General features: G+C 36.6%; 1 protein-coding gene across 4 annotated transcripts in view; it reads left to right on the forward strand.

Moving 5' to 3' along the window:
• The window catches only part of DNAJC13 (DnaJ heat shock protein family (Hsp40) member C13), a 138,378-nt gene that overhangs the window by 67,378 nt on the left and 44,863 nt on the right, over positions 1-26,137 (forward strand). For 3 of the 4 annotated variants that reach the window (XR_012692784.1, XM_075212444.1, XM_075212446.1), the window contains exons 13-33: positions 293-392; positions 2,336-2,443; positions 4,556-4,711; positions 6,285-6,341; positions 7,861-7,982; positions 8,568-8,643; positions 9,248-9,343; positions 10,012-10,155; positions 12,663-12,677; positions 15,806-15,888; positions 16,456-16,609; positions 17,846-17,949; positions 18,034-18,193; positions 18,517-18,579; positions 18,714-18,815; positions 19,282-19,386; positions 20,484-20,686; positions 22,511-22,595; positions 22,868-23,022; positions 23,312-23,357; positions 23,968-24,122. Coding sequence is in view for 3 of the 4 variants with exons in the window: in XM_075212444.1 (XP_075068545.1) it covers positions 293-392; positions 2,336-2,443; positions 4,556-4,711; positions 6,285-6,341; positions 7,861-7,982; positions 8,568-8,643; positions 9,248-9,343; positions 10,012-10,155; positions 12,663-12,677; positions 15,806-15,888; positions 16,456-16,609; positions 17,846-17,949; positions 18,034-18,193; positions 18,517-18,579; positions 18,714-18,815; positions 19,282-19,386; positions 20,484-20,686; positions 22,511-22,595; positions 22,868-23,022; positions 23,312-23,357; positions 23,968-24,122 (2,289 nt within the window). In the remaining variant the exon portion in view is untranslated. The remainder of the gene's footprint in view (positions 1-292; positions 393-2,335; positions 2,444-4,555; positions 4,712-6,284; positions 6,342-7,860; positions 7,983-8,567; positions 8,644-9,247; positions 9,344-10,011; positions 10,156-12,662; positions 12,678-15,805; positions 15,889-16,455; positions 16,610-17,845; positions 17,950-18,033; positions 18,194-18,516; positions 18,580-18,713; positions 18,816-19,281; positions 19,387-20,483; positions 20,687-22,510; positions 22,596-22,867; positions 23,023-23,311; positions 23,358-23,967; positions 24,123-26,137) is intronic. The other variant, XM_075212445.1, reaches the window with a different exon arrangement.

The following is a 26,137-nucleotide window of genomic DNA, read 5'->3' on the forward strand; positions in this document are numbered from 1 at the left end:
AATTTCATGTAAATGTTTTTTGATAAATCCATTCATGGACTTTTAATATTTAACTTTTAGTCCTGTTTGTCACAATCTAAAAGTGGAGTTATTAAAGTTACTTTATGTGCAGTATAGTACCCATTAAGCAAAGCTTCGTACATGGATTCCTTTTCTTCATAGTTTATCCATATCACTGAATAGTTAGTCAGAAATGGTAGATAAAACATACATTATATTTACCACTGTGATTTTTTTTTTTTTTACGGTTTCTTGTATTACCGCTGATGTATATCTTTATTTTGTTGTGAAGGTTTCGGGAACGTCTGGGAGTAAAAGTAGTGAAGGCTCTAAAGAAGAATAATGACGGAGTGACCCATGCTGCTATTGACATGCTATGTGCACTAATGTGTGTAAGTGAGGTTTTTTCAGATTTAACAAACTGACACTAATTGGGCATTAACAAAAGTAACTTGGTACTTGTTTGTTGTTTAAACTGGTAAAATTTGTGTGCAGTAGTATCTGTAGTTGTGTGTGGAAACCGGTGTGTGTGTGGATTACGGACTGTGTAGTATGCATAGGTGTGTCTAATAATGTATTATTAAAGTAATTCTATCGTTTTCAAATAAGCATTGCCCAAGCGATTGTATTGTGTTTCCAACGCACAAAGTAATTTATTTTAGCAGATGTAACATTTAACAGTTCAATACATGATTATAATACAGTACAGCCAATACCAAAAGATAAATACATACTGCTGCGTTCGCATGCGCTCGCTGCGCTCCCACGGGTACCGGGGGACAGTATTTCACTCTAGAATACTGTGGTTAGAGTAGACTGAGACTAGTGGGAGCACAGCTATGATTATATACATTCAGTGTTACAGAGAGAACAATGCAGATGACATGGCTTGCTTCTATAGGTCCAGACTTCAGATGGGTCCAGTGTAAACCGGTCATAGGCTAGTTCAAACAACCCCCTCAAAGGCTGAGGGTCAACATTCCAGATGATTCTCCCGCCCAGAAGCCAGTTACAACTAGTCCATTAGCATTTTACAGTTTGGTATGACTCTGACTATTTATTCCCTAACATCATTAACTAGAGTATGCAATATGCGATCTCTTCGGCGAATGAACCGGACAGCTGCTGATGAATAGGGGATTAAAATGATATCAGATATGACACATTTCCTATAACCTGAACCTTAAATAACACTGAAGTGTACATATAATCATATTATATAAACTAAATACTATCTGCTCATAAATCACTGTGGATTGGAATCAATATAAATATATAATATATAAATAACTAAATGTTGTAGTGCAAGTGTGTGCGTGCGTATTTTACCGCGTGATCGCACTATGCCACGTGTAGCGTGGCATACTGAGTGCAATCGCACAATAAAACAATATTAACCAATATATTTTCGTTCATCCAATTATACGACTTCGACGGTTTATTTATGTGCATGTCTATATATCCATGATACTTGCTTGTAGGTCTGCTCAGAGTGAGAGATAGCAAGCTGGCAGTGATATTCGTTGCAGTTTCAGTACGTGATGGGCAACAGGCAGCCCTCCGAGCCTTCACCTGTGACCACCAGCTCCTTACTGCTTTATTGTCAGATTTCTTTATTATAGCTTTTAACACTTGTTGCCTGCTGATATGTGAATCGTTTTTTTACAACTGATTCATTCTTTGTTTAAATGTATTATTTTAACTTCTTGCTGAGATTAAGGGTACTGTATGATTCTTATAAAGGTTAGAGGCCACCCATGCGGCCCTTAAAGTGTATCATGTTGCCCAACACTGGCGTATAGAATGTATTTGTGCTCCCGTGAACAACTCCCTATTTTTGGTCTAAGTAATATGTCTATGATACAAGTAAGAAGAGGAATCCATTAAATGATTAATTTCTTCTATTTACATATTATAAGATCTGGAAAATAAAAAACCAATCCCTTTCATGCGTCATTTTATATTTGTTCATTGAATCATTTAAGATATCAGTGATGGTGCATTGAAAATGTAGTTTGTAGGTACAAATGTTACAGCTTATGAGTTTTTAATTTCTTACTGCACAAGCAGTACTGCAACCATGTTCCAGAAAATGTTATATGCTCTTATGAAAAATCTTGGCACATTGTAGATCACATGTTTCATGTGCTACTGCTTTTTCTGATTGAACATACAGTAATAAACATCTCTGTGTGATAAAAATGGTGGATTAGCATAATTGTCTTTCTAGCTGCCAGAGGATTCCCTGAAGTAGCTGTGTGTATCTGCATTATCAGTCTTGTAAATGTTCTGCTTATGCTTTTTATTATGGTTTTTGAATACCTTCTTTCTGCAGCCCATGCATGATGACTATGACTTGAGGCAAGAGCAACTGAACAAAGCATCCCTTCTCTCTTCCAAAAAGTTTCTGGAAAATTTGCTAGAAAAATTTAACTCTCATGTGGTAAGCAAGCAAAACATCATCTGTCCTCAAATGGTAGTATGCTAAACTGTAGTTCTTCAGTTTCCATCTGCTTCACTGAAACATGGTTAGGAAAAGTTTAAAATGTTTATGATGGATTATATTATTTTATCCAAGAGTACAGACTTGTGGGAAATGCCATTTACCTGGCAACCATTTAGAACGATGTCTTACCCATACTTGCCAACTCTCCCGGGAATGTCCGGGAGACTCCTGAATTGTGCGAGAGTCTCACTGACTCCCGGGAGAGTGTGGCAATATCCCGGATCTGCCCACTTCACTAGGAAGTGCCCACTTCCTAGTGAAGTGGGCAGAATTAGCTCCCACCGGGAATCGCGGCTTTTGGCCCAGCCCCCAGCTGGCAAATGACGCGCTTTCGTCATTACGTCACGGGGGGCGGGCCCAAAATGACGCACATTTTGGAGCCCCGTCCACCTCTCCCAGAAACCTCTCCCAAAAAGTTGGTAAGTATGGCCTTACCCACTTAGTAGTCAGTGCGTAACAATGGCTAATCTGTTTTTAGATACACACTGTAACTATCCAGTGTATTTTTATCCAGAACACATGCAGTTGTGTACAGGTTTAATATTAATGTTTCATCACCCATAGCAGATCTGTTATTTTAACATACATATAACAGTATATTACAGTTCTGATCTGCTACAGGATTTGAACGTTTTGCATAAATAATCTTTAGCTCACCCCTCCTGATGGTAACATACCTGCCCAGTCTTAGCTGCTAAAATCCCCAGCAATGCAATAATTCTGGGCTCCAGGAAGTTTTTTCTTTTGCAAATCTAATCTACACATGCTCTCACAATAGCCTCACAGTGACACACTGAGGGAAAAGTTAGGTGACAATGTATAAGATAGTTACACAGTTAATGTGAGTGAGTATTCATTATATTGGAGTGGCTATCTTAAGCCAAAACATTTTTTTCTTATGAGGACTATAGACCATCTTGGTAGTGATTTGTGGTTAGCTGCAGAGCTGAGCATTCAGTGGACATCATGTTAAATTCAGATCGGCTCTGGAGTGTCCATCTTTTAAAAGGGTTATTTTGGCACCTGGTTTGCTGAACTTGGTACCAATTTACTTGCACTTATGTACACTTTAATTTATGCACATGCTAGCAAGGTCTGGGGAAGGGGCAAGATAGGCATGGGGATGTGAGAAGGAGGACCAATCATAGGCTGCAATCAAGAGATTGTGGCTTGTGATTGGTCCTACTAACACTAATAGTGTTACAAAATCAGCAGAGCCTTGGGAACAACAGCTGCATGTAGCAGCCACCTTGGCTCTGGCTAGGCGGAAAGGACACGCTAGAAAAATATTTTCATAATGCAACTTTAAATGACTGAATTTAGGAAAACTGAAGCCATAAGGTCACATTTTTTTTTTACAACTAAATATATGGTTGTCTCCAGAGCTCCCAAAAACACAACTACTACTGTTGGAAGATATATTTAAATTACTTAGGATGCAAGCATTACACAACACAATCATGATGTATGTATGAATATAGATAAACCTTTGTCAAAAGAGAATGACATACAGTGGACTTGGTACTATTTCTTTAAATGCTCATTGAAACAATTGTGTGTAACAATTGATGTACTTAATTGGGTTATTACATTATAATTGACCTTTATATGGTTGGAGGTCATACAAAGTTGACAGATGGGAAATATTGTAATATTACTATACATCCCCTTTAAATCATTATTTGCATTTTTTTTAAATATGACTATGAACAACAATTTTGCTTATTCTGCAAGGCCAAAATAAATGATTATCCATAGAAAGTAGTATGACAAAGCTGTACTAGAAAATAAAAGGTAGAATTAGAAATAGACAAAATGAAGAAATCTCAACATGTTTGTAAATCTCTATATATTATGGAATGATGCACCCCATTATTCTGTATTAACAATTGAAAAGTAATAGTGGGGGGGAAAAACAAGTATTTATCAGATTAATATCTCATTGTGAAACATTAGTTCCTCATCCCACAATCATTATTGGATATATAGATCAGCGACAAATACCTGTCCTTGTAAATAGATGTTCTTAATGTTTGTTTCTGTTTGTAGAACTATGGGACTGGTGCGCTGGTAATCAGTTCGCTCTTGGATTTCCTCACCTTTGCTCTTTGTGCTCCGTACAGCGAGACAACAGAGGGGCAGCAGTTTGACATGCTACTTGAGATGGTGGCATCAAATGGTAGAACTCTTTTCAAACTCTTTCAGGTATCACCTGACTTTTTTATGGTTTTATATTGCTTGGTTGAGTATTTTTTTTTTTTAATTTTTTTATGTAAAATAGAGCTAGATTGTTTAAATCAAATTAGCAAAACCGTCAAATTACTTTTTATGATAGTGTTTTACATCTTAAACTCCTTTTAGACATCTCTTTCCGACCTGAATTCTCATTTAGGGGCTGATTTTTAGTTGAGAAGCAAAGAAAAGGAGTAAATTTGCACCTGGACAAACAGTGTTTGCAATGCAAGGGGTACAAATTATTAACTTTTTTTTTTTTTTTGCACACACGGAAAATACTGGCTGTTTTTTCATGTAGCACACAAATACTTGATAGCTTTATTTTAACACTGAAATTGAAGCTGATCTATGACATGCCGTATCCCAACTATAACTCTGTTCCTACATTTTAAATTTGCTTCCCCCTCTAATGCAACATGGTTTTGCCAAGGTGAAAATTTGCTCCTTTCTTTGCTTTGCTTCTAACTCAAAATCAGGCCCTTAGTATATAGATAGGTCACATGCTGAATGGGAGGGAGCAAGTCAGAGAGATGGAGTTGTCCAAAATGTTATAACGCCTCATAATTAATGCTTCCAGAAAATAACAAAACTGATTGTTACAGCAATGCTTTTTTGGACTTTGATAAAATGGTACTCTGCTTCATAGTTTCCTGCTTCAGTACAGATATCTTAATATTTAACCTTGAAACCAATTTTAGGATTAGTGTTATATTAGTATTATCACTGCCATGCTCTGACTCTGAGATAAGTACATGCCTAATCCACAAGATGTAAAACCTGCTGATAACAGAAATAACAGAAGTTGCATTGTCAGCCTCTAGCTGTAATGTAGTGTCACATTGGATCCTGCAGACTACCAATACTGCAGATTTTCACACTCAAATATTTTCAGTCACACTTATAGATCTACAATCATGTGTTAAAGAAAGTACACTCTTCTAAATCTGTGTTTTTACATCTTGTTATTATAAAGACAAAACAACTCATTTGGTCTCGTATTTCCATAGAAAGTTGTTCGACAAGTTTCACATTTGTTTTGAGATGACACTTTGCAAACATAAGTTGTGCTACAATGTTGTTGTTGTTTTTTAGGGTGGTGGAGAGTGGGTTTGAGAGAAAGGGCTTTCTCCTGGCTAGTCATCAATGAAACCACACATGATCATTCTTTTTCTGATGGTAGCATCATGAATTTTAACATTTACCACATTGACAGATTCTTTAGATCCATATTTGTAGCTTTTGGGTTCTTTGATTTCTCTGAGCATCATACAGTCTGATCTCTAGGGGAATTTCCTTGGATACCAACTCCTTTGAACATTGGAAACTGTCTTCTGCAGAATGAGGGACTTAAAATTATTTAGAAATGGCCTCATGACACTTTTCAGACTGACTAGCAGTAACAAGTGTTTCTCTGAGATATTACAATATATGTAGTATTTATTGTTTTACCTATGTAGATTCAATCTGTACTTTTTATCAGTGTGTGATTAATACTACTGAATATTATTTGTTTCTTCATCTTTCCTATTTCATACCATTTTAGCACCCCTCCATGGCCATTGTGAAAGGAGCCGGTTTAGTAATGAAGGCTATTATAGAAGTAAGTGTTTAAATGTCATTGTAAAATGCCAAGGTATGAGAATATTCTGTTGTGGTAAAATTAGCTTTTCTTACTCAAATGAAATACCTATTGTTTTTTTGCCAGAAACAGAATTAATCAATTGATCTGGTTTGCTACAATTGTAAATGCTATGGAACTAGTTACATTCTAAATATCAGTTGCGCTTAAAGGCTAACTCCGCCCAAAAAACACATTTTTAATGAGCAAGGACATCTCCCTAATTAGCAGAATTATAGAAGTATTATTTAAGAGTCTCCATTAGTTGTGAGATCTCACCTCTACCATGGTGGTAATGGGTCCTGTTACCTGATGACAACTGGCAGTAGGAGTAGCACAAGTATCCTTGCTTGAATTTGGATTTACTGATGTCAACACAGGGACAGAAGTGGTCACATCATTGGTGGGGGAGAGTTCCTTGGAACAGTTGAGGTCCTTGGCATGTGACTTAAGCAGTTCAGCAAGATGTGGTTTAGGGTCAATCTTGGTTTAAAAAAAATGGGGATGGAGTTATCCTTTAAAACTAAATACAAAGTAGATTTGTGTGCTGTAATATTTTAGCCCAAAGTGAACAGACAAAATGTCATTACTCTTCACTTGCCATGTACAAAACTGTGAAAATGGGAAACTGTACACATAAGAGTATACTTCAAGGACGCTCCACCAAAAAGGTAAATACTTAGTTGTGGTGAAATTAGGCGACCATTGACATAAGATAAAGTGCACACTAATGTGTCTATTGGTCTGGGCAAGAAATTGCCTCTTCTGCTGTGACAGCATCTTGCTTATAGTCAAAGAGCTTGCTTACATTTTCAGACTAGCATAAAACTTCCTTTGAGATTGTGAAAGTTTTGAATTATTTGGGCACATAAGCGCACATATGGGAAACACTGTTCCCTAGATAACTGTGCTTTTCGGATGATGCATTTTGTACTACAGATCTCCACATATTTTTAATAGCACAGAGAGCGCAGTTGCATTATTTTATTGTTTAGATTTTGTGATTGGGGATTGCAGATCCCCAGCAACTGATTGCCTTGTGCTATAGTCCTACTTAGTGCTAAAAGGGTTTTTTTGTTTGGAGATTATTGTTTAACCCTGTGAACTTATCATTCAAGTGAATGAGAAGTTTGATTCAAGATGACATTAAGTCAATATAAACTGTTTTACCATTGCCCAACTTGTTTTGTTTATGAATATAAAAAAATAGTAATGTATTCTAAAATATTTGTTTGCTACGTTAAGATGCTGTGTGGTTTACAGCATAGATCACAAAGATCTTGTGAGAAGTAAAAATAAATTGAAAAATTGTTTAATGGCTCCTGCCCCAAAAAAGGAACTTGTTTGAAAGCTGGTAATTTTTAAAAAAGAAAAAGAAAGACGTTTTTGGAAAAAAAAACCCTACTCTTTCTGACTTGAGTTCTTCAGCTTGTCACCACCAGGACAACTCTTGTTTTAAATATGATTCATCACTGCAGTCAATTACATTTTTATTTCCTAGGAAGCAGACAAAGAAATCGCAACAAAAATGCAAGAACTCGCTCTTAGTGAAGGTGCCTTACCTCGACACTTGCACACTGCTATGTTTACAATAAGTGTTGATCAGAGAATGCTTACAAACAGGTGAGTGAAATTGTCTGACTCTTAAAGGGCATATAATGCTTCATAAAATCCATTTATTTGGAGAATGTATACAGAATGTATCCTGTCATGGTTTCCTAGGTTTTTCTACAATCAACAATTGTTAAGAACAAGGTTACATATTGCTTGCTTATATTCTTATATACGTTTGTCATTGGCTGTCCTGATTGGCACATGATCAATTTTGAAAATATGTTTATTTTATTGCGGCTCAATTTGGGGCCAATTTCCTCTAAATCCACCAAATTACCCTGGCCATCCCCTTTTTTTTCCCCACACACAAAATTTACTTCACAATGGTCATTTTCCTATACATTCCTAATACACCAGTGGGAGCAGGATTGAATTGCGATTTTACCTTATTTGGGAAGTATTGAGAGCATTTTATGGCCTAACGAAACTTTCTCACATGAGTGGTACTGGTTTTTCATTTTAAAAATATGAGAACCCTACCCCTCTTGCCTATTACAGCTATTGTCTGCTTCAAAGGTGGGAGTAAAATATATTTTATTTATATAAATCTACTTTTATACTGTACAAATTATAGAAATGACGTTTGTTTTCCAGACAGCTGAGTAGACACTTAGTGGGCCTATGGACCGCCGATAATGCAACATCTTTAAATTTACTGAAGCGTATCTTGGTAAGGGAAAATTTTCTATTATATTTAGGAAGATTACCTCCCCCCACCCCCAAAAAAATAAAAAAATTAAACTTTTAAAACAACAAAAAAGAAAACTGAGATATTTGCTCATTCCAGCCGAAGTATTTATATCATGTATAATTTAATCTTGTTTTTCCTATAATGTCAAGTCATTGGAATTACAAATAAAGTAAGATAATAAAAGCATGAAACAGTAAATACAAGAATTAAGCAAAAATATTCTTTATTTATAAATAAAAATAAACCAGCAAAGGTTATATCTAGTACAGTGGGTGCAAAAGAGAAAAAATGTGGAACATATACCTATGCCATAAAGGTATATACTAGATTATTAAAGTTATTGAATCAGTTGGTACTAGACATCCAAAACTTATAGAAACTTTACCAATGAGCATTTCTCACTACTTTTGTAAAATGAATTAAGCACTGTTGTGTTGGGATAAAACAAAGTATACTTTTATAATTGGGGTTCTTTAAATAAAACTGAAAAATTACATTAAACTGGCTGTATACAGGACCAAATATAGTTTTGTTTACTTTTGACTCTGTTACATTACATTTTGACTTATTATGTATTTCCTAGCCCTCCGGTTTGCTGGCATACCTGGAGAGTACAGATCCAGTTCCAGAGAAGGATATTGACCGAATGCACATTAGGGATAATTTGAAGATTGCTTCTGTAAGTTTTTTTGATACATCATAATTGTATTATTTTCCAATCAATAAATTGTGGAGATTAGTGGTTGATTATACTAGGAACATTTGAGGATAAACTTGGGGTCCAAACCATTTAAGGGAAACCAGACCTGCCACATGCAGAATCATTGCCGTATGCGCGTGGCAGCAAAAATAGAGCGTTTTCTCAAGGACAGGGGGAATGTAATTGGCACTTTATGAAAAATAGTGGCATTAGAATACTAGCTGTGCATTTGAATAAATTTAACGTAAGCGCTGTGTAATGTGTTTTAATGAACATTGTCAAATGTAAACTAGAAAGATTTCTGGAGGGTATTCTGAAGAATTTCAGTGGGTGATAAGGCACAAAAACGATGGTGACCAATCTCTTGAGCACAGTCTAGAGGCCCCATCACACTCAAAACAACAGAGTTTGAAAAAGATTGCATGTTGTATTCAGCTGTTTTTCTATGTGTTTTCCAGTGCCTGGTCTTGTTTCAGTGGGAAAAGTCTGCCTGCTGGAATTCATCATTAGTCATGATAGCAGCAACTGATCATTAGCATTTATATATGTTACATTCCAATGAATAACCCAGCATTAAGAAATAATCAAGTTATTAAATGTTTCTTGCAATTTTTTTATTATTTGTATGAATGTTCCTCTTTTAACAGGACCAATATGGCAAATTTAGCAAAGTTCCAGAATGGCAAAGGATAGCTGGTAAAGCTGCCAAGGAAGTGGAAAAATTTGCCAAGGATAAAGTTGACCTGGTTTTATTGCACTGGAGGGATAGGATGGGAATTGCACAGAAAGAGGTAAGGATGCAGTCATAATTTTGTATGCTTAGAACATGGTTTTGTAAGGTTTAAAAATAAATGTAGTTTTAAAAGCTGCATACTTCCTAATTATTACGTTTGCCTCGCTCCTCTGTTGAATTACGTATTTTTTTTATTAGCACCTTTCTTTATAGTGCTTCATAGGTTTTACAAATTGTCTTCAGTATAATTTTCTTCCACATTCAAACAGTAAAATTAAGCATATTCTTCGTATTTCTCTTCTTTCCTGCGCCATTTGATGATATCTTTTCCTGTCGACCTTTCTATTAACACGTCTCCCTTGATACCCACATATAATTTCCCCCCCTCCCATTCTCTAGAACAGACATTTTCCATATTGTGGGGGGGGGGGGGGGGGGGAGTTCAATAGGCCGCGGTGTGCAACTTGACATCACCTCAGTGTCCTATTGCACACATTGCCGGCCAATACAATGCATTGGCCGGCAATGTGTACAATGTACAACCATGCCTCACTATGGAACACAAGGGAAAATGAGCAGACATTTTAGTAAAATCTGACTCTCTGCGGGGTATTCAATTGTCAGCGAGTTTTTGGTGGGGGGTTTTCCCCGCAGCGTAAAAAAAAAATCTCCTGCTGGTTTTTGATGGCAATAGTGACCATTTTGAGTTAGCGCAGCGGAAAACCCGAGCAATTCAATTGAAAAGGAGGGAACGCTGCCCCCGCTCGTTAAATATTGTGTTAGAGTTAAGGGGAGTTTTAACACGGTCATGTATAACACAAAAAAAAGGTTTTGCATACATTTCCATACATTAGATTGCATTAAACATTGATAGTATCTACATTACAGTACTTTCTTTAGCGTATTTTTAATTGAACTATTTTTTACCATTTAATCATCTATACCATGTCAAAACACATTACAACAATCATATTTGTACCAAAAACATACATAAATATAATTAATTAGTGATTTTATTTTTTATTTTCTTATGTTTTATTTCATTATTTTTTCACAAGAAAATCAACTTACACAAGTTAGGCATTAGTGATAAACATAAGTTTAACTTTTTCTCCACATTATTACATGATTTCAAATACTTTTTAGAGGTTTTTTATTTTTAACATACCCCAAAGAGGTGGGAGATAAAACATTTTTCTGTTTAACCCACCGCGTTAAAAAACAATTGATTTAACGCGGTTGCCTCTCACACACCCAATACTTTCAATAGACCTTCTACTGGAGCGCGAGAGGACCGTTTCATGAAAATAAACCGAGCGTTAAAAATGGAATTGAATCACGGGTAAAGTTAACCCGCTCGAAAATAATAAAAAAAACACAGTTAAAATGACTTAGCGCGGTCAAAAAAAAACTCACTGACAATTGAATACCCCCCCCTCTGTGTCTCAGTGGACTGTACATTTAAATTAAAAAGAAGTTAGAGTTTGTCCTGTTAATTATGTGTTGTGTTGTATTTGTTTAGTTTTATTTCAATTTGCCTTTTTATAAAATGTTCAATTTAAGGCATATCACATCACAAACATATCTACAGACAAAACTAGAACTGTCCAAAAGAGTAGTTGGGAATGATCAAATGCAGGCAGATAGTATATATTTATGGCTTGTATCACATAGAACACGAGATAGAAGATGTATCTATTTCCAGTGTCAAGTCCATTTTAACTTGTCAGATGAAAGTGTCCCAAACAGCATTGTACAGGTGTAATCTGCTGTGTAAGTGCACTGTCATTTCTGTTCAGTGAACAAACCACAGTCTCTGTCGGAGATGGGCATAAGCAGGGAGAGTCACCGGTTTCCAGAAGGCTGTTATTGAACAATGACAGCTGTAAATAAATGGTACTTTGAGCTGTGTTAATTAAGCCCCCAACAAGTTTCTCTAAAATGTATGCAAATGGGTCTAAGAGCACATTACGTGCACCAGGATATTCCCTTTTCCCTAGTACATTATATTGCTAGGTTTCGCTGCCATGTGCTATAATCTATTTCTAGTGTGTGGGGTGGGGCAAGCAATGATTATCTGTAACTGAAGTACTCCAGCAGAAGCACCTACAAAGCCACCTAACATTCATCAGGATAACATAAAACACACACTATGTTAACTGCAATTAAATTATATTTTGCTATTACTTATTCCCCTTATTATTCCACTTGCACTCCTTCTTTCCCCTTATTTTGAAATGTAAATGTTTGCAGTAGTGAAAAAAGAGGCAGACTTTTTGCTTGTTTAATAGGTTATGTATGTCTTACCAGGCCCGGACGAAGGGGGTTGATCATTTTAGAACGATGCTTTTAACCAACAGTGCAATCATTAAACCTGTAATGTTTTTCAGAATTGTATTTTCTTTGTAAGCTTATGTATTTTAAACCTAATTAAAAGCCAGGACCTAGTTTTAGATCATGTAATGCCTTTATATAAAGATGACTGTGGGTTGCCGTCACTACTGGCTTTCTTTCTTTTAAATATATATTTCCCTTGTTTTGTTTTCTCTACATTCGTTCAATCAGGACAGGAATAATATGGTGAGTTTGTGTTTGTCTTGCCTGTGCTTGCATTGCTTTCTCTTCATGACTCTTTATTGTTTTGTTTTATTTTTGGAAATATGAGTAGATGACGTCTGTTATAATTGCATGACTAACATATTTAGACGTATGCATGGAATTGGGTTTTATTCTTGGCTCATGTGTTACTTAGTTTTGTGTTGCAGTTCCATGTGGTGATGGGGCGAAGGCTATTGTTGCATGGGAGTTTTTAGTTGTTTTATCAGCAAAGACTTAATGTAATATGGCTGCCTCTCAGTGTCATATAGTGTTGTCGGACATTCATTTTACCCCAATCTTTCATATATTTGTTAGCATTTTGTGAACTACCAGAATTTTTCTGTGTTTGTATGTTTAAAAAAACTAGTGCAGTTGTCTGTACATACATACATACATACATACATACATACATACATCCATAAGACAGTTGTATTATCATTTGTTCTTGCTATTTTATTCTTTTGAATTACTCTTTTAATTAAAAGAATATTTTTAAAATAACAATTTGTTAATTTGACTGAAGTTTGCAAAGGTACACTAGGGTGCTGCTGTCACAGTATTTAACACTCTAAATTCCACATTATATTATATTCCCTTATGCTGTAGTAAAACTGTGTGTGTGGCAGATGAGGTTACTGCTAACTGTATGGCACTTGGCCACCATGCTATCCTGAATATAAGTCCTGACACCTACACACAGCTACATTTAAGTTAGAGCAGACTGCATACAAATAAACATGTTTCACAGCGGTATAGTTATAGTGTACATCTTACTTTAGCTTTTTTGCACTTTCTCTGTTTTGAGGTGGGTGGAATAAAACATCCAGTGGCCAATCATATTAACTGAGTTATGGGGTTAGTAACCTGCAATTTTGTATGATTATGATAGCGAAGGTACGGCTGCACGTGGCTGGTATGGGTTACCAGGTATCTGGTAAAACCCGGATTTCTCAGATTGTCTAATCATGTACATGGCACTATAATCATGTGAAGAGGGCAACGTAGGTAAACAGGAAGAGTTATATAGTGGAAGGAGCAGAGTAGTAATCTGAGACTCCTAACTAACTGTTGAAGAAAGTTTGTAGTATCAGTTGTGTGAAACAAAGTTCATACATCCATCTTGTTACATGAAACTACCCATCTTCTGGACAGACATAAATATTTGTTAGTATTAATGAAAGTGTGAACAACCCTTACACTGGCACATGTTCACTGAAAAACATCCTGTGACATTAACTGCAGGGTCTCTGTCCGCTCTCAGTATATTTGTTCAGAATAGTCGCATCAGATTAGTGTCACAGGATCTGCATCTCACAAGACAGAAGAGGCCACTTTAAACGGCAGCAAAGGGTCAGACAGAGAATGGGGCTCGGATTTATAGCTGATTTTCTCAATAATTTTATGCGTGTTAAGGCTGACTGCCATATATCTTTATTGGGGATGTACTATGTACTTTTAAAGCTTCTACAAATCACCATACAACTACAGTACTCTGGTTATACCGTTTTGGTTAATTGTCGGGTAACATGAATTATTATCCATATCCTGATGAAAAATGAGACAAAATGCACAGACAATGCAATTGTATCCATTTTCAATAATAGAGCAAATTGATACTCGTGCAGGAGCCATTATTGTTGGATTATTTTCAAAACTGTAGGACATGAACTCATTAGTTTTCTCAGCAATGCTGTTTGCATCTTTCTCCAGCAGTTATGACTCATGCCCTATAAGCAAAGTATGTGCGAATGTCTAAGTAAACTGATCTCCAATTACAGGCAATGCAATACACATTGTAATCAGCCATGTGAATTCCTTTTAGACTTCATAGTTTATGTTCATTTAAATGAGTCTGCATACTTGTAACCTTAGTTATAAGTATGCTTATTGTTGTGCACATTCGGCCAATGCAAGGTATGCGTTTGTGGCCCCTTGGCTTTGCAGCTCAGCAAACAGCAGTCACTCAGATGCTGATAGAAATTAGGAAAATCAGTAAATGTAGACTTTTTTACTTTTTGTTTATCAAACTTTTGCTTTCTCTTTGATTTTTCTTTGCGTTTACTCATTGGTTGCAAATTAAAAAGATCTGCAATACAATGCTTAAGACAGTGTACAGCTCAATGTGTTGTTGCCCATCCATGATTTTGGTGTCTTTTGTACATGATAACATGTAAGAACGCATGGCCACTCAGTTTAAATGGTGCTAGCAAAGCTTCACTGATGCTCAGAAACAAAGGTAACTTTTTCCATCTTTTTCCCTGTGGCCAGTGACATCTTGGTCTTTACAAAATTCTAACGCTACTGATACTTAAAAGAGCAACTCTTTTATAAATAAATAATAAAATATGCTCCCATGTAGTGGTCGAAGTGGGGGGTATGCAGTGGTCAGTGGTATGACATACCGTCACTTCTCTTTCTGACCTTCAGTCTAAAACTATAAAATTCTATTTACTTACATTCCTATTACATTTTTAATACAATAAATTTCCATATCGCCACCTCTAAATTTCCAATTTGTGATTTCCCCCCATATATAGCAAATAAAAGGGGGTCCATGTTTTCCCAGCAATAGAAAAGGAAAATGGTTTCAAACAAGCCAGCTCTTAGCCTCACCCCCCCCCCCCCCCCTATTTGCTCAGGGGGGGGGTGAGGGGTTGGAGAGGGATAATTAATTTACAAAACTTCCCTGGAGATGTCCTTTCACTTGTATTTCTATACATTAACAGGTTGGTCTAATGTGAACGTTTGATGTTGTTAGCTTGGAGCTGAGTGGAAGATGTTTTGCATTAGCCGTCCTTTCATATCCTGGGCCGGGTCTGCCACCCTCAAGATCTTAACTTTATTGGAAATATCTTGAGTGCTGACAAGTTCGTAAAACTTACCCAAGTGTGTCTTTATGTTAATATGTTGGAGATGTGTATATAAAAAATGTATATTGTAATCAGGGTGAGAGGTGAGCTTCCATTTTTAAGTGATCATCCCTTGTGGGTCTTGCCTCATTTGCAGTACAGATAAATATTGTAGCCAGTACTGATTGTAAGTGTTTATCTTTGGCCTAACAGCTGCACTGAAAACATGTCTGAAGCAAGTGCTTGCTTTTTTGTTTCCAGAATTTAAACCAAAAGCCTGTCATCCTTCGCAAAAGGCGACAACGAATAAAAATAGAATCCAACTGGGAACTTTTCTACTACAGGTGAAATATACAACATTAACTATATTGTTTGTCTTTTAAAATGTCACATTTTAATTGCAACAAAAATAATATGGTAGATGTAGAAACTATGGTTCTAAATATTGTACCAGTTTGGTTTAGTCCATAAATAAAATATGTAATGTAAAAAAAAAGGGACACAATTGCCTTAAATCTTTTTAAACGTGTTGTCACCTGTACCGTGATATTACTATAAGGGGGGAATTCAAATCCCCCCAAATTAGCGTGGCGTTAAATCTGTAACCGTTATTATGGTAAATTGAACCCAGCTTTCTGCTCGCAGCTCAGGGAGCTGCAAGCAAAAATCAGGCATTGAATCTACCGTAATAACGGTATTTAAGCGCTCTATTACCATAATAATGGTAAAAGTGCGCAGGCCACGTTACTTTTTACAGTAACGCAACCAATTGAATTCCCATCTACGTGTTTCCTTAACATTAGATTATATAATCAACAATTCATTTCTCTATGTAACAATGGGACAAATGCTTTTTATACTGGAAAATATATATGTAATTTTTGTGTTGAAGCTGCAGTTTTACCTTTTAGATTTCATCAGGATCATACTCGATCAAACTTGATCTGGAATTTTAAAACCAGGGAAGAGTTAAGAGACACCCTTGAATCTGAAATGAGAGCATTTAATGTAGATCGGGAGCTCGGAAGCTTAACAGTGATCTCGTGGAACCATCATGAGTTTGAGGTATATGTATTACCCACTGAGAGTCATACCTGTGTGCAAGATGTCCGTACAGTGGCTATAAGCAGTATTCACCCCCTTTGAAAATAGATTTGTTCAGGAATTAAAAAACACAGAAATATCAAATAAAAACAGCATATTTTAATCCATTTTATTATAGCCACTGTATGCCATTTCATATTGCTTTCATTTTTATTTAGACACATTGTATATTAGTAATTGAGGAATAAGCAAGTATGTAGTTTCCACATGTGTGTAAGTATGTAAGCCAGTAACAGCTCTTAATATCAGTTGTCTAAAGCTATAGTTGTGATGGACTTGAGTGATATCTGGAACACTTCTTGAGGCAATTTGGTGATCGAGACGTCTCTACATGTTAGTGTGGGTGTTTGTTGATGGGGAGGAGGGTGTATGTTGGAGGGAAGGGTGTTTGTTGGTGGGGTGTGGCGTGGGTTGTTTGTTGGGGGGGGGGTGTTTGTTTGTGTGAATGGGTGGGTGTCGGTTTGTGTGTGTGTATATATATTATCAGCCCAGTGCAACAGATCCTGATGTCTATTCTCTGATTTTTTTACTGAACATGCATATAGTCCATGAGTTGCATCCTTTGGATTACCTATATGAAATGTATTTGTGAATAAAATTTATGGAAATGTTTTTACCTATTGGATTGCTATTTAAGTTTACATGTTACCTTAACATAAAACTACATTAATGGCTTTCAAACTACGTTGATCTTTTTAAAACCTCAAATTAGTCTTATTAAAAAATGCATTAAAAACAAAAAATTATCTTTTATAGTCGCTGGTTCTGCCTTCTCCCAAAACCATAATTACAGATCTTGTCCTTCCCCTTACCCTGCTAGATTGTTGCCGAGACATTCTCCTTCCTCTCTCGCACACTGGTATTGCCTGCTAGCAAGACAGGGAGGAGATAGGTTAGGGATTAAAAGGAAGAAAAGTAACCCAAAAAATTAAACACTCAGGTTGCATGATGTATAGGTAGTTTCTTTATATCATTTCATCAGAAAATATTATTTTGTGATGACAGGCATGCTTTAATTAAAGAAAAGTTACATTTAAATATTATCTGTACATGAAGGCTTAGAGAGTTAAGTTTCTTGTATTGCATATAAAGGTTAATCTGTCTGAACAGAGAGGATGTGTAGTGCCGATTGGAAGTCAATGCTTTGCCTTATTATCCTTCATGTTGATCTTGCATACGCTTTGTCTTTTACTCAAGGTGAAATACGAGTGCCTGGCTGATGAGATAAAAATAGGAGACTATTACTTAAGGTTGCTTTTGGAAGAAGACGAGAATGAGGATACAAGTGTGATAAAGCAATCGTAAGAAACCATTTATCAAATAACTTTTATGTCCATTTGTTTTGATCTAGAATGTGTAAAGTTTGTTTCCATGTTTTGCTGCAGGCATGAATTTTTCAATGAACTCTACCACCGTTTCCTCCTGACTCCCAAAGTGAACATGAAGTGTCTATGTTTACAAGCCCTGGCCATTGTGTATGGCAGGTGTCATGAAGAAATAGGACCATTTGCAGATACCAAGTATATTATTGGAATGCTTGAGAGGGTAGGAGTCCTATATATGGCTTTTGTATCGTATTTTTCAAAGGGAAAACTATAGCAATGCTATACTGTAATATTGTACACACAGTCACTTGCCTCCAACTATTCTCTTAACAAGTCACTCAAAATGTATTTATTACAATGTATGTCATTCCACACTAATATGACACACTTTCTGTCTGTGGTACAAGTTGGCGGCATAGAGAGGAAGCACTGTATTTTGTATTGTTTTTTGTATTCAGGTATCTACCATTGTGTAAGATGTTCCTCTAGTAATTTAAAAAGTAATTTTAACTGCACTTTTATTACCCATTTTCCTATTTTCAGTGCACTGACAAACTGGAAAGGGACAGGCTCATCTTATTTTTAAACAAACTGATTCTTAATAAGGTGAGTTGCCCTACGTCTTCATACTGAGCTTTTAGTGTAATTAGTTCTGCATCCTTCAGAAACTTTCAGTACTTGGCTTGTGGGCAAGGTGTAATATTTTAACTCCAATGTTTTTGTTTTATTTCCTCTTCTAGAAAAATGTGAAAGATGTCATGGACTCCAATGGAGTTAGGATCCTGGTTGATCTCCTCACCTTAGCCCATCTTCACACCAGCCGAGCCACAGTTCCGCTGCAGGTAAGTTGTATAGATTGGTGTGACAAGTACAACATTTTTTTTCTTAAAATGTTTTATAGTCATGGTCAAGGGTTATCAACCACAGCTAGATGTTCCACAAAGGTAAAAAAAAATGGAACTCAAAATATCAGTTTAATGTGTTGGTAAAAGATATGTCACATACAGAATAATTAAAAGTGGCTTATATTCAAACATTTAAAAAGAGATGGGGTTGCAAGATCAGAATTTATGTACAGTAAGGGGGTACTCTGTATAAGGGGATGTACACAATAAAAAAAAGTTAAAACAAACCCAGTGTTGAGGATGTCATATTTTCTTCCGTCTGTGAATGAAATTGATGAATATGTGAAAAACAGTCGTCTTTCCGTTGCATTAAATAAAGAGTCAGACTCACTGCACTCAGAGGCTTGTTGCAAGATAGAATAGTTGACCTTTCAATAATGTTGTTTTTTTTGTTTTTTTACAGAGCAATGTTATTGAAGCATCTCCTGATATGAAGAGAGAGAGTGAGAAAGAATGGTATTTTGGCAATGCTGATAAAGAAAGACGTGGTCCTTTCAGCTTTGTGGAGGTAGGCTTTGACTGGGACATATAATAAGTTTATAGTAGATACAGATTTTTTTCTCTTGGTAAACTTTTGTTCTCTTTTAAATTAAACAGTGGTAACATTGGTGTTTTACAAGTGTAAATGCTATTTTCTTCTTTGCTATTTACACTTGTCACTAACTTCCCGATTTATTCCATAGAGATTTTGCCTCCCTGATCTGTGTCAGCCCGCATTAACAATTTGATCTGTGTCTTCCCCCATTAACAATTTGATCTGTGTCGGCCCCCATTAATAATTTACAACATCTGTCTTAATTTTTACAGCTCGGTTAGAAACCTGCTACCTGAGGACGTTTTCTGAGAGGTTTATTAAACTTGCATTAAATTCAGTATCTCTCAATTCTCTCTCCTTCTTCCTTTGTGAATTGATTTGAATAAATTCTCCTCTTATTACACATTTACCCACCTTAGTGATGCTGATGTGTCCTTGGCTGGGTGTTCCTCCAAAAATGTAATCCATATCCTTAGTGGAGTGACATGTATTCTTTAAATAAGAAGTCATCTAATTTCCAATATGTTTCCCGATGATCAGAGAGTCTGTCCGTTATATTTCTAATGTTAGGATCCGTAATGTAGGAGATCATTTATAAAGAGATAATCTATGCTTGTGTAAGATCTATGGATTGCAGAATAAAAAGGACAATTTTTATTTTTTGAGTGTGCAAATTTCTTCACATCTACTAGACTCTAATGGCTTGATTCAGATTTATTGTCTCTCCTTCAGTGAAGGTTTCCCACTCAAACTATCTAGCAAAGGTTTATGTCACCCCCTTGTTGGAACTGTAAAACAATAAGCAAGACATCTGAAGAAGAAGCTATTGATACGTAATTGTACCACAAATGCATGGCACTGGAACGTTATGTGCATAGATTTTTCCTTTTATTTTTTATAATTATTATTACTTACCGTACACATATTTCATTACATTTTCAGCTTTTCTTATACTGTTTTCCTATATTGTGTTTGTTACTTGAAAACAGTGACCTCTAGTGGTTTCTCTATAGTACTATATAAAAAAACATTTGTACACCAAGTAATCTAAACCGCAATTATTTTGACAGATGCAAGAATTCTGGGACAATGGTGTATTAAGTCCCAAAACTCGTTGTTGGGCCCAGGGTATGGATGGTTGGCGCCCATTGCAAGTTATACCCCAACTGAAGTGGTGTTTACTGGCAAGTGGTCAATCTGTCCTGAATGAAACTGATTTAGCCACATTGATTTTAAATATGCTTATCACCATGTGTGGATACTTTCCCAGCCGGTAAGCAATATGAAATAATCAGTTCAAAATATGAATGTTAATGGAGTTTGAGCTTTAGTCAGATATAAGATTACAAAGCAATCAATGTTAGTGGCAATTGCAGAATAATAATTAACTTGCAAGTAAACGTCATTTTGAAGAATTGTCAAATTGCTTTCTTATTAGTGTTTATTTCACAGCATGTACTATCGATGCTATATATATATATATATATATATATATATATATATATATATATATATATATAATTATAGAGAGAGAGAGAGCGCGATATAGATATATATAGTTATAGATATATTTATCATGTATTTTGTTGCTGTCTCCACCTTTTCAGCTTACAAAACATATGTTATGTTAATCCTAATGGTCTTTGTGTTCTGCAAACATTTTCAAAACTTGAGTGAATGTGGCATGTGGACCACTTCACTTGCAACTATCTTTCCATGTTGGTGTTTTAAAACTCATTAATTCTTGGTAAATTACATGGTGGTGGGCGAAGTCTGTATACTAATTTCACCCATGATCAATGATTTTTATGAATTAAGTATTATAGGTATCCTTAGTTTGTTAAAGGTGGGGTTATCCTTTAACAAGTTTGATCACTTCCCTGTACATTTATATACAAGGCAGCTTAAACAAAATCTCAGGCTCCCGTGTTAAAACCAAAAGTGAGTTTCCACTATTAATAGACCTAGTTTCAGAGGTCCTGCCGATAGCGATCTAGCTGTCTACATTTTTGCAGCAAATTTATTTTAGATGGGTAAACATTGCCAGTGGTTCTTGTTCAGTCAGCCTGTGAAACTTGGAGCAGTTTAGAAGTGATTTATCACTGGAATGGTAGGTCATGTTATGATTTGTATACAACCACCTATCTCACTTTCTCTCCACTCAACCCCTTCTCTATTCTTTACAATCACTCTGCCGTTGTTTCACACTTGATTCTGCACTCTGCATTATTCCTCACATCCAATATCTTTCCCAGTCTTTGTGGCCTGCATCTTCAAAATATTGCCATAATACACCTTTTTTTTTATACTTCCCAAAGCTCTTATCTATTCAATCTACATCTCCTTCTATATGACACTACCCTCACCCACCCATTCCTGCTTCAGTCCCTCTTAAATTCTGCAGCATTGCTGATTTTCCGTTCTTGTCCCTCCACATCTTCCACACCACTCTGCAAATCCCTGCACAGTCTCCCTGTGTCGCCTAGAATCAAACTCAAATTACTCACTCTTACAAACCCTTGGCACCACCACCCCTTCATGCATCTCAAATCTCATCTCACAATACTCACACTCTTAATCTTCCTCTGACCTGCGCCTTGTCTTGTCTCTGGTAACCACCTCTCACTCCCACCTATAACACCTCACCTGTGCTGCTACCCACTTATTCTAAACCATGCCTGATCAGACCCTCCCACAGCCTTAAAATCTGTTCCATTTTCCACTCTGAGCCACACTGTCTCTTCATTTTCAGCTGTGCCCCCTTCCAGTTACATTGTAAGCGCTCTCATGAGCAGGGCCCTCCCTGCTCTTTATTTTCATGTCTGCATTTATTTTGTCCAGCTTTCCCCTACCTTTGGATGCTGAGGAGCAATGTGGCATCTTAAAAATCAACAATAATATGTGAGGTAAAATCGGAGTGAACCAATGGATTTGAGGCAATTGTTTTTTTGTTTTGAATCGGTTATTTTCAGCTCTACTGTTCTCATCACGGATTATTCTATAATGTGGACTTTGCAATACAATTAATATACAATGTTGAAGATTCTGCAGACACAACTGTGTACTTTGGTAATATTTGATGAAATGTGTATTTCAGGGATCAGGATAATGCCATTATTAGACCATTGCCTAAAGTAAAACGATTGTTGACTGATAACACTTGTCTGCCTCATATCACTGAGGTAAGTACCATTTCATTATTTAATATCTAGACTCAACAAAGCATCAATTCACTTATTTTGTATCCTTTTTGATCTTTGGTCCCCCATCTTCCTGTTGTTGTTGTTTTCTTTTCATATTCCAATACATGAAATGCCAAAAAGGGGGAAAAAAGTTTAGAAAAATTGATCTTCTCTAAACATTTTTTCGCTGCCCATTAATATGTCCCACTAGACCACTGCTGTAGCTTATTTGCTTTGGCTGAAAGCACTTGTGTTTCCATTTCATTTCTCAGCTTTTGCTGACGTTTGACCCCATCCTGGTAGAGAAGGTTTCCATATTGCTCTATCACATCATGCAAGACAACCCACAGTTGCCTCGTTTCTATCTCACTGGTGTGTTCTTCTTTATAATGATGTACACTGGATCCAATGTGCTTCCTATAGCCAGGTAAGGAGTCGCTGAACAGTCACTGCACCAACTAGAGCATGACACAAACTGGTGGTGTTTTGTTTTTGTATGTTTGGGGTTTTTTCATAACACAAAAGCAACATAGTAATCTATTAATAAGTAACTGTACTCTCCCAAGTTATTTTGGTAACAAAATTACTTTCTCTTAACAAAAAATCTCTTATTATTTTGCCATATTAGGCTTAATGCTATTTACTCCTTGTACTTGCATACAAACCTCTGTAGTATTACATTTACTAAAGCTCTTATTATTTTGGTCTGTTTCTAGGTTTCTGAAGTACACTCACACTAAACAAGCTTTCAGGTCTGAGGAGGTGAGCATGACATCGGTATAAGGTCTGCTTTTTGCAAAAAGGGCAGCTTTATTTTTATTTTATTTTATAATTTCACATCACGATACAATGAGGTCTTGCTTAACATGCTGATTATCAGATTTCATCACATCTAACAATATAGCTTCATTTTTTTATGAGACCTGTAATATGTCTTTAAAAGTTAGACAAATTAGCAGCTGTGAATGGAATTATGTCTAAATAATAATAAAATAATAAATGAATAAAATAATACAGGAATAATACGTAATGTCGAAGTGTTGCTCTGGGCATGTTTTATATATAGTATTTAATTCATATTTAATGTTTGCATATTTAGTATAGTGCATGTAGAGTCCCCAACACAGATGGAGGAAAACAGACTGTGAGGGCATAGTCATGTAGCGAGGCACACACAAAATATGCACTGCTTTCCATGATAGAATTGTGAACATACTAAAGATGGTAGACACTATGCAAGCAGCTCTCGGTAAAATAAATAAAATGGCCCAGTTATTTGCTAGAGGACATGAAGCTAAACAGGTCATTAAGGGAAGTTCAATATTGATAACTATACTGTATTTATATGATGACAATTATTTTGTTCTTACAGAGCAAAGGACCTGACATTTTTCAGAGGAGCATACTTGGCCACATTCTTCCTGAAGCTATGGTCTGCTATCTAGAAAACTATGAACCAGAAAGATTTTCAGAAATTTTTCTTGGGGAGTTTGATACTCCTGAAGCTATATGGAGCAGCGAAATGAGGTATGCATGATTTTTCAGAGTTAAATACATACATATTGTTATAGTAATATGCAATATTGTGTTTGTATAGCTTGTATTACTTGTATGCATTTCATTTTGATAAGTTATGGAAAAAAAACAAGATTTAAAGAGGAGTTTTGTCTAATTTTTCAGTGCCACTTATCATGCTGAAAAAAAATGCTAATCACTCTATGGGGGTATTCAATTCAGAGTGAAGTGTCTCGTGGGCGTTCCGGAGACGTTTTTGTGCGTATATTTGTACTGAAATATCGTCTAATTTTTCCTCGCCTCTCTATAGGGCGAGGAAAACAGAGTGTGTATTTTTGCCATAGTAATGGTGAAACTATGCAGCCGTGATGCCCCTGAGAAGATCGCGGCTAATTGAATTCATAGATTTAGAGAGAGCGAGGAAATGAGATATAGAGATATATATTTAGATATAGATCTCTCTCTCTCTAGGTAGATAGATAAATATACTGTTTTTAGACTGTTCCAGTATAAAAATAATTTATTCATCAATAATTTTTTTTTTTTTTTTTACTCTGTTCTTTCTGTTAACGCTATCCGAGATACTTAATAAATAGGCTCCCCAATGCCAGAGATGCTTTCCGCCAGTGGCAGCCCCACTAATAGAATGAGTGAAGTGGAACCATTTTGGAGCAGTTTATGCTACTAAAAGAGGATTTTTACTCACCGTAAAATCAGTTTCTCTTACTACACTGGGGGACACTGCGTTACCTTGGGGTATAGTAGGTGGGTCTGGAGTTAGGCACTTATAAACTTGTTTGTTTCCCTGACTCATCCCCCACTATGCCCCTCCTCTGTAGCTGACTTCAGTTTTGTATAACCAAGCCAGGAAGAGAGAAGAAGCAATCTAGAAAGCAACACCAAAGATAGCACTACTTTCAGAGCAAGGGAGGGCGCGCAGTGTCCCCCAGTGTAGTAAGAGAAACTGATTTTACTGTGAGTAAAAATCCTCTTTTCTCTGTCCTACCACTGGGGGACACTGCGTTACCTTGGGAAGCTACCAAAGCTGTGTCCAAGGGCGGGAATGCTCTGGAACGGCTGTGCGCAATGTTTTGTGTTCAAAACCCTGCATTTGTGAATGCAAAGGCATGCAACAAACAAACAATATGCAGCAGAAACAGACTCTGCCACTCTGTACAACTGCGCCATTGAATGACGCTTTTGTGGCGTATAAAAAGCTGCAACCCTCCTGGAAAGTGCACTGTAAAAGTCACTGGAACCTGCAGAGGGGTACAGACAGAATGTTGGTCATGATGCAGTGGCAAGAGACCACCTAGACCCTGTCTCCCCTACGCTCTTTAGCGTTAGAGAGGCTAAATGGGCATTAAATTCCTAACAGGAACTGTGCGAACAAGAGCACAAACTATCTCCCATCGGAGAAACGTTACACAAAAAGAAGAGGCACAAGATTGATGAACTACAATCTCTGTGTCAGTGGAATGCAGGCACCAATTGTCATAACCAATTATGTCTCGAACCGCCACTAAGATTCTGGTAAAGGAAATGAGGAAGAGCCATACACACTCTCGCCCCAGATCCCCTACGAGATGTGACATCCAAGAGAACAGCCTGTATTGAGCTAACAACTCAATCCACTCAATGATATACAAAGGACCACCATATACACTGATGCAACAGCTTAAGCCACTCAGTGATATCTAAGGGAGCACTGATACAGTGCTTAAACCATTCAGAGATATACAAGGGAGCACTCATTTCATGAGCAAACAGCTTAACTAACTCAGCGATATCTGAGGGAGCACTCATATAGAGAGCTAACAATGTAAGCCCGACATATATACCAGGAAGCACTTAAACCTTGAGCTAACAGCTTAACTAATTCAGAGTCACCGGAGGCCAAAGCAAGCCTCCTGATGACGAGAACTAGACTCCCTGGAAATCTACAACCAACCAAAGGTGGGCTGAGCATAAAGAAACCACTTAAGCAAAACAACCTTCCGCTGAGCTAGACAGAGAGCCACGGAAGC

The sequence above is a fragment of the Mixophyes fleayi genome, chromosome 5, assembly GCF_038048845.1.
Source record: "Mixophyes fleayi isolate aMixFle1 chromosome 5, aMixFle1.hap1, whole genome shotgun sequence".
Classification (NCBI taxonomy): Eukaryota; Metazoa; Chordata; class Amphibia; order Anura; family Limnodynastidae; genus Mixophyes; species Mixophyes fleayi.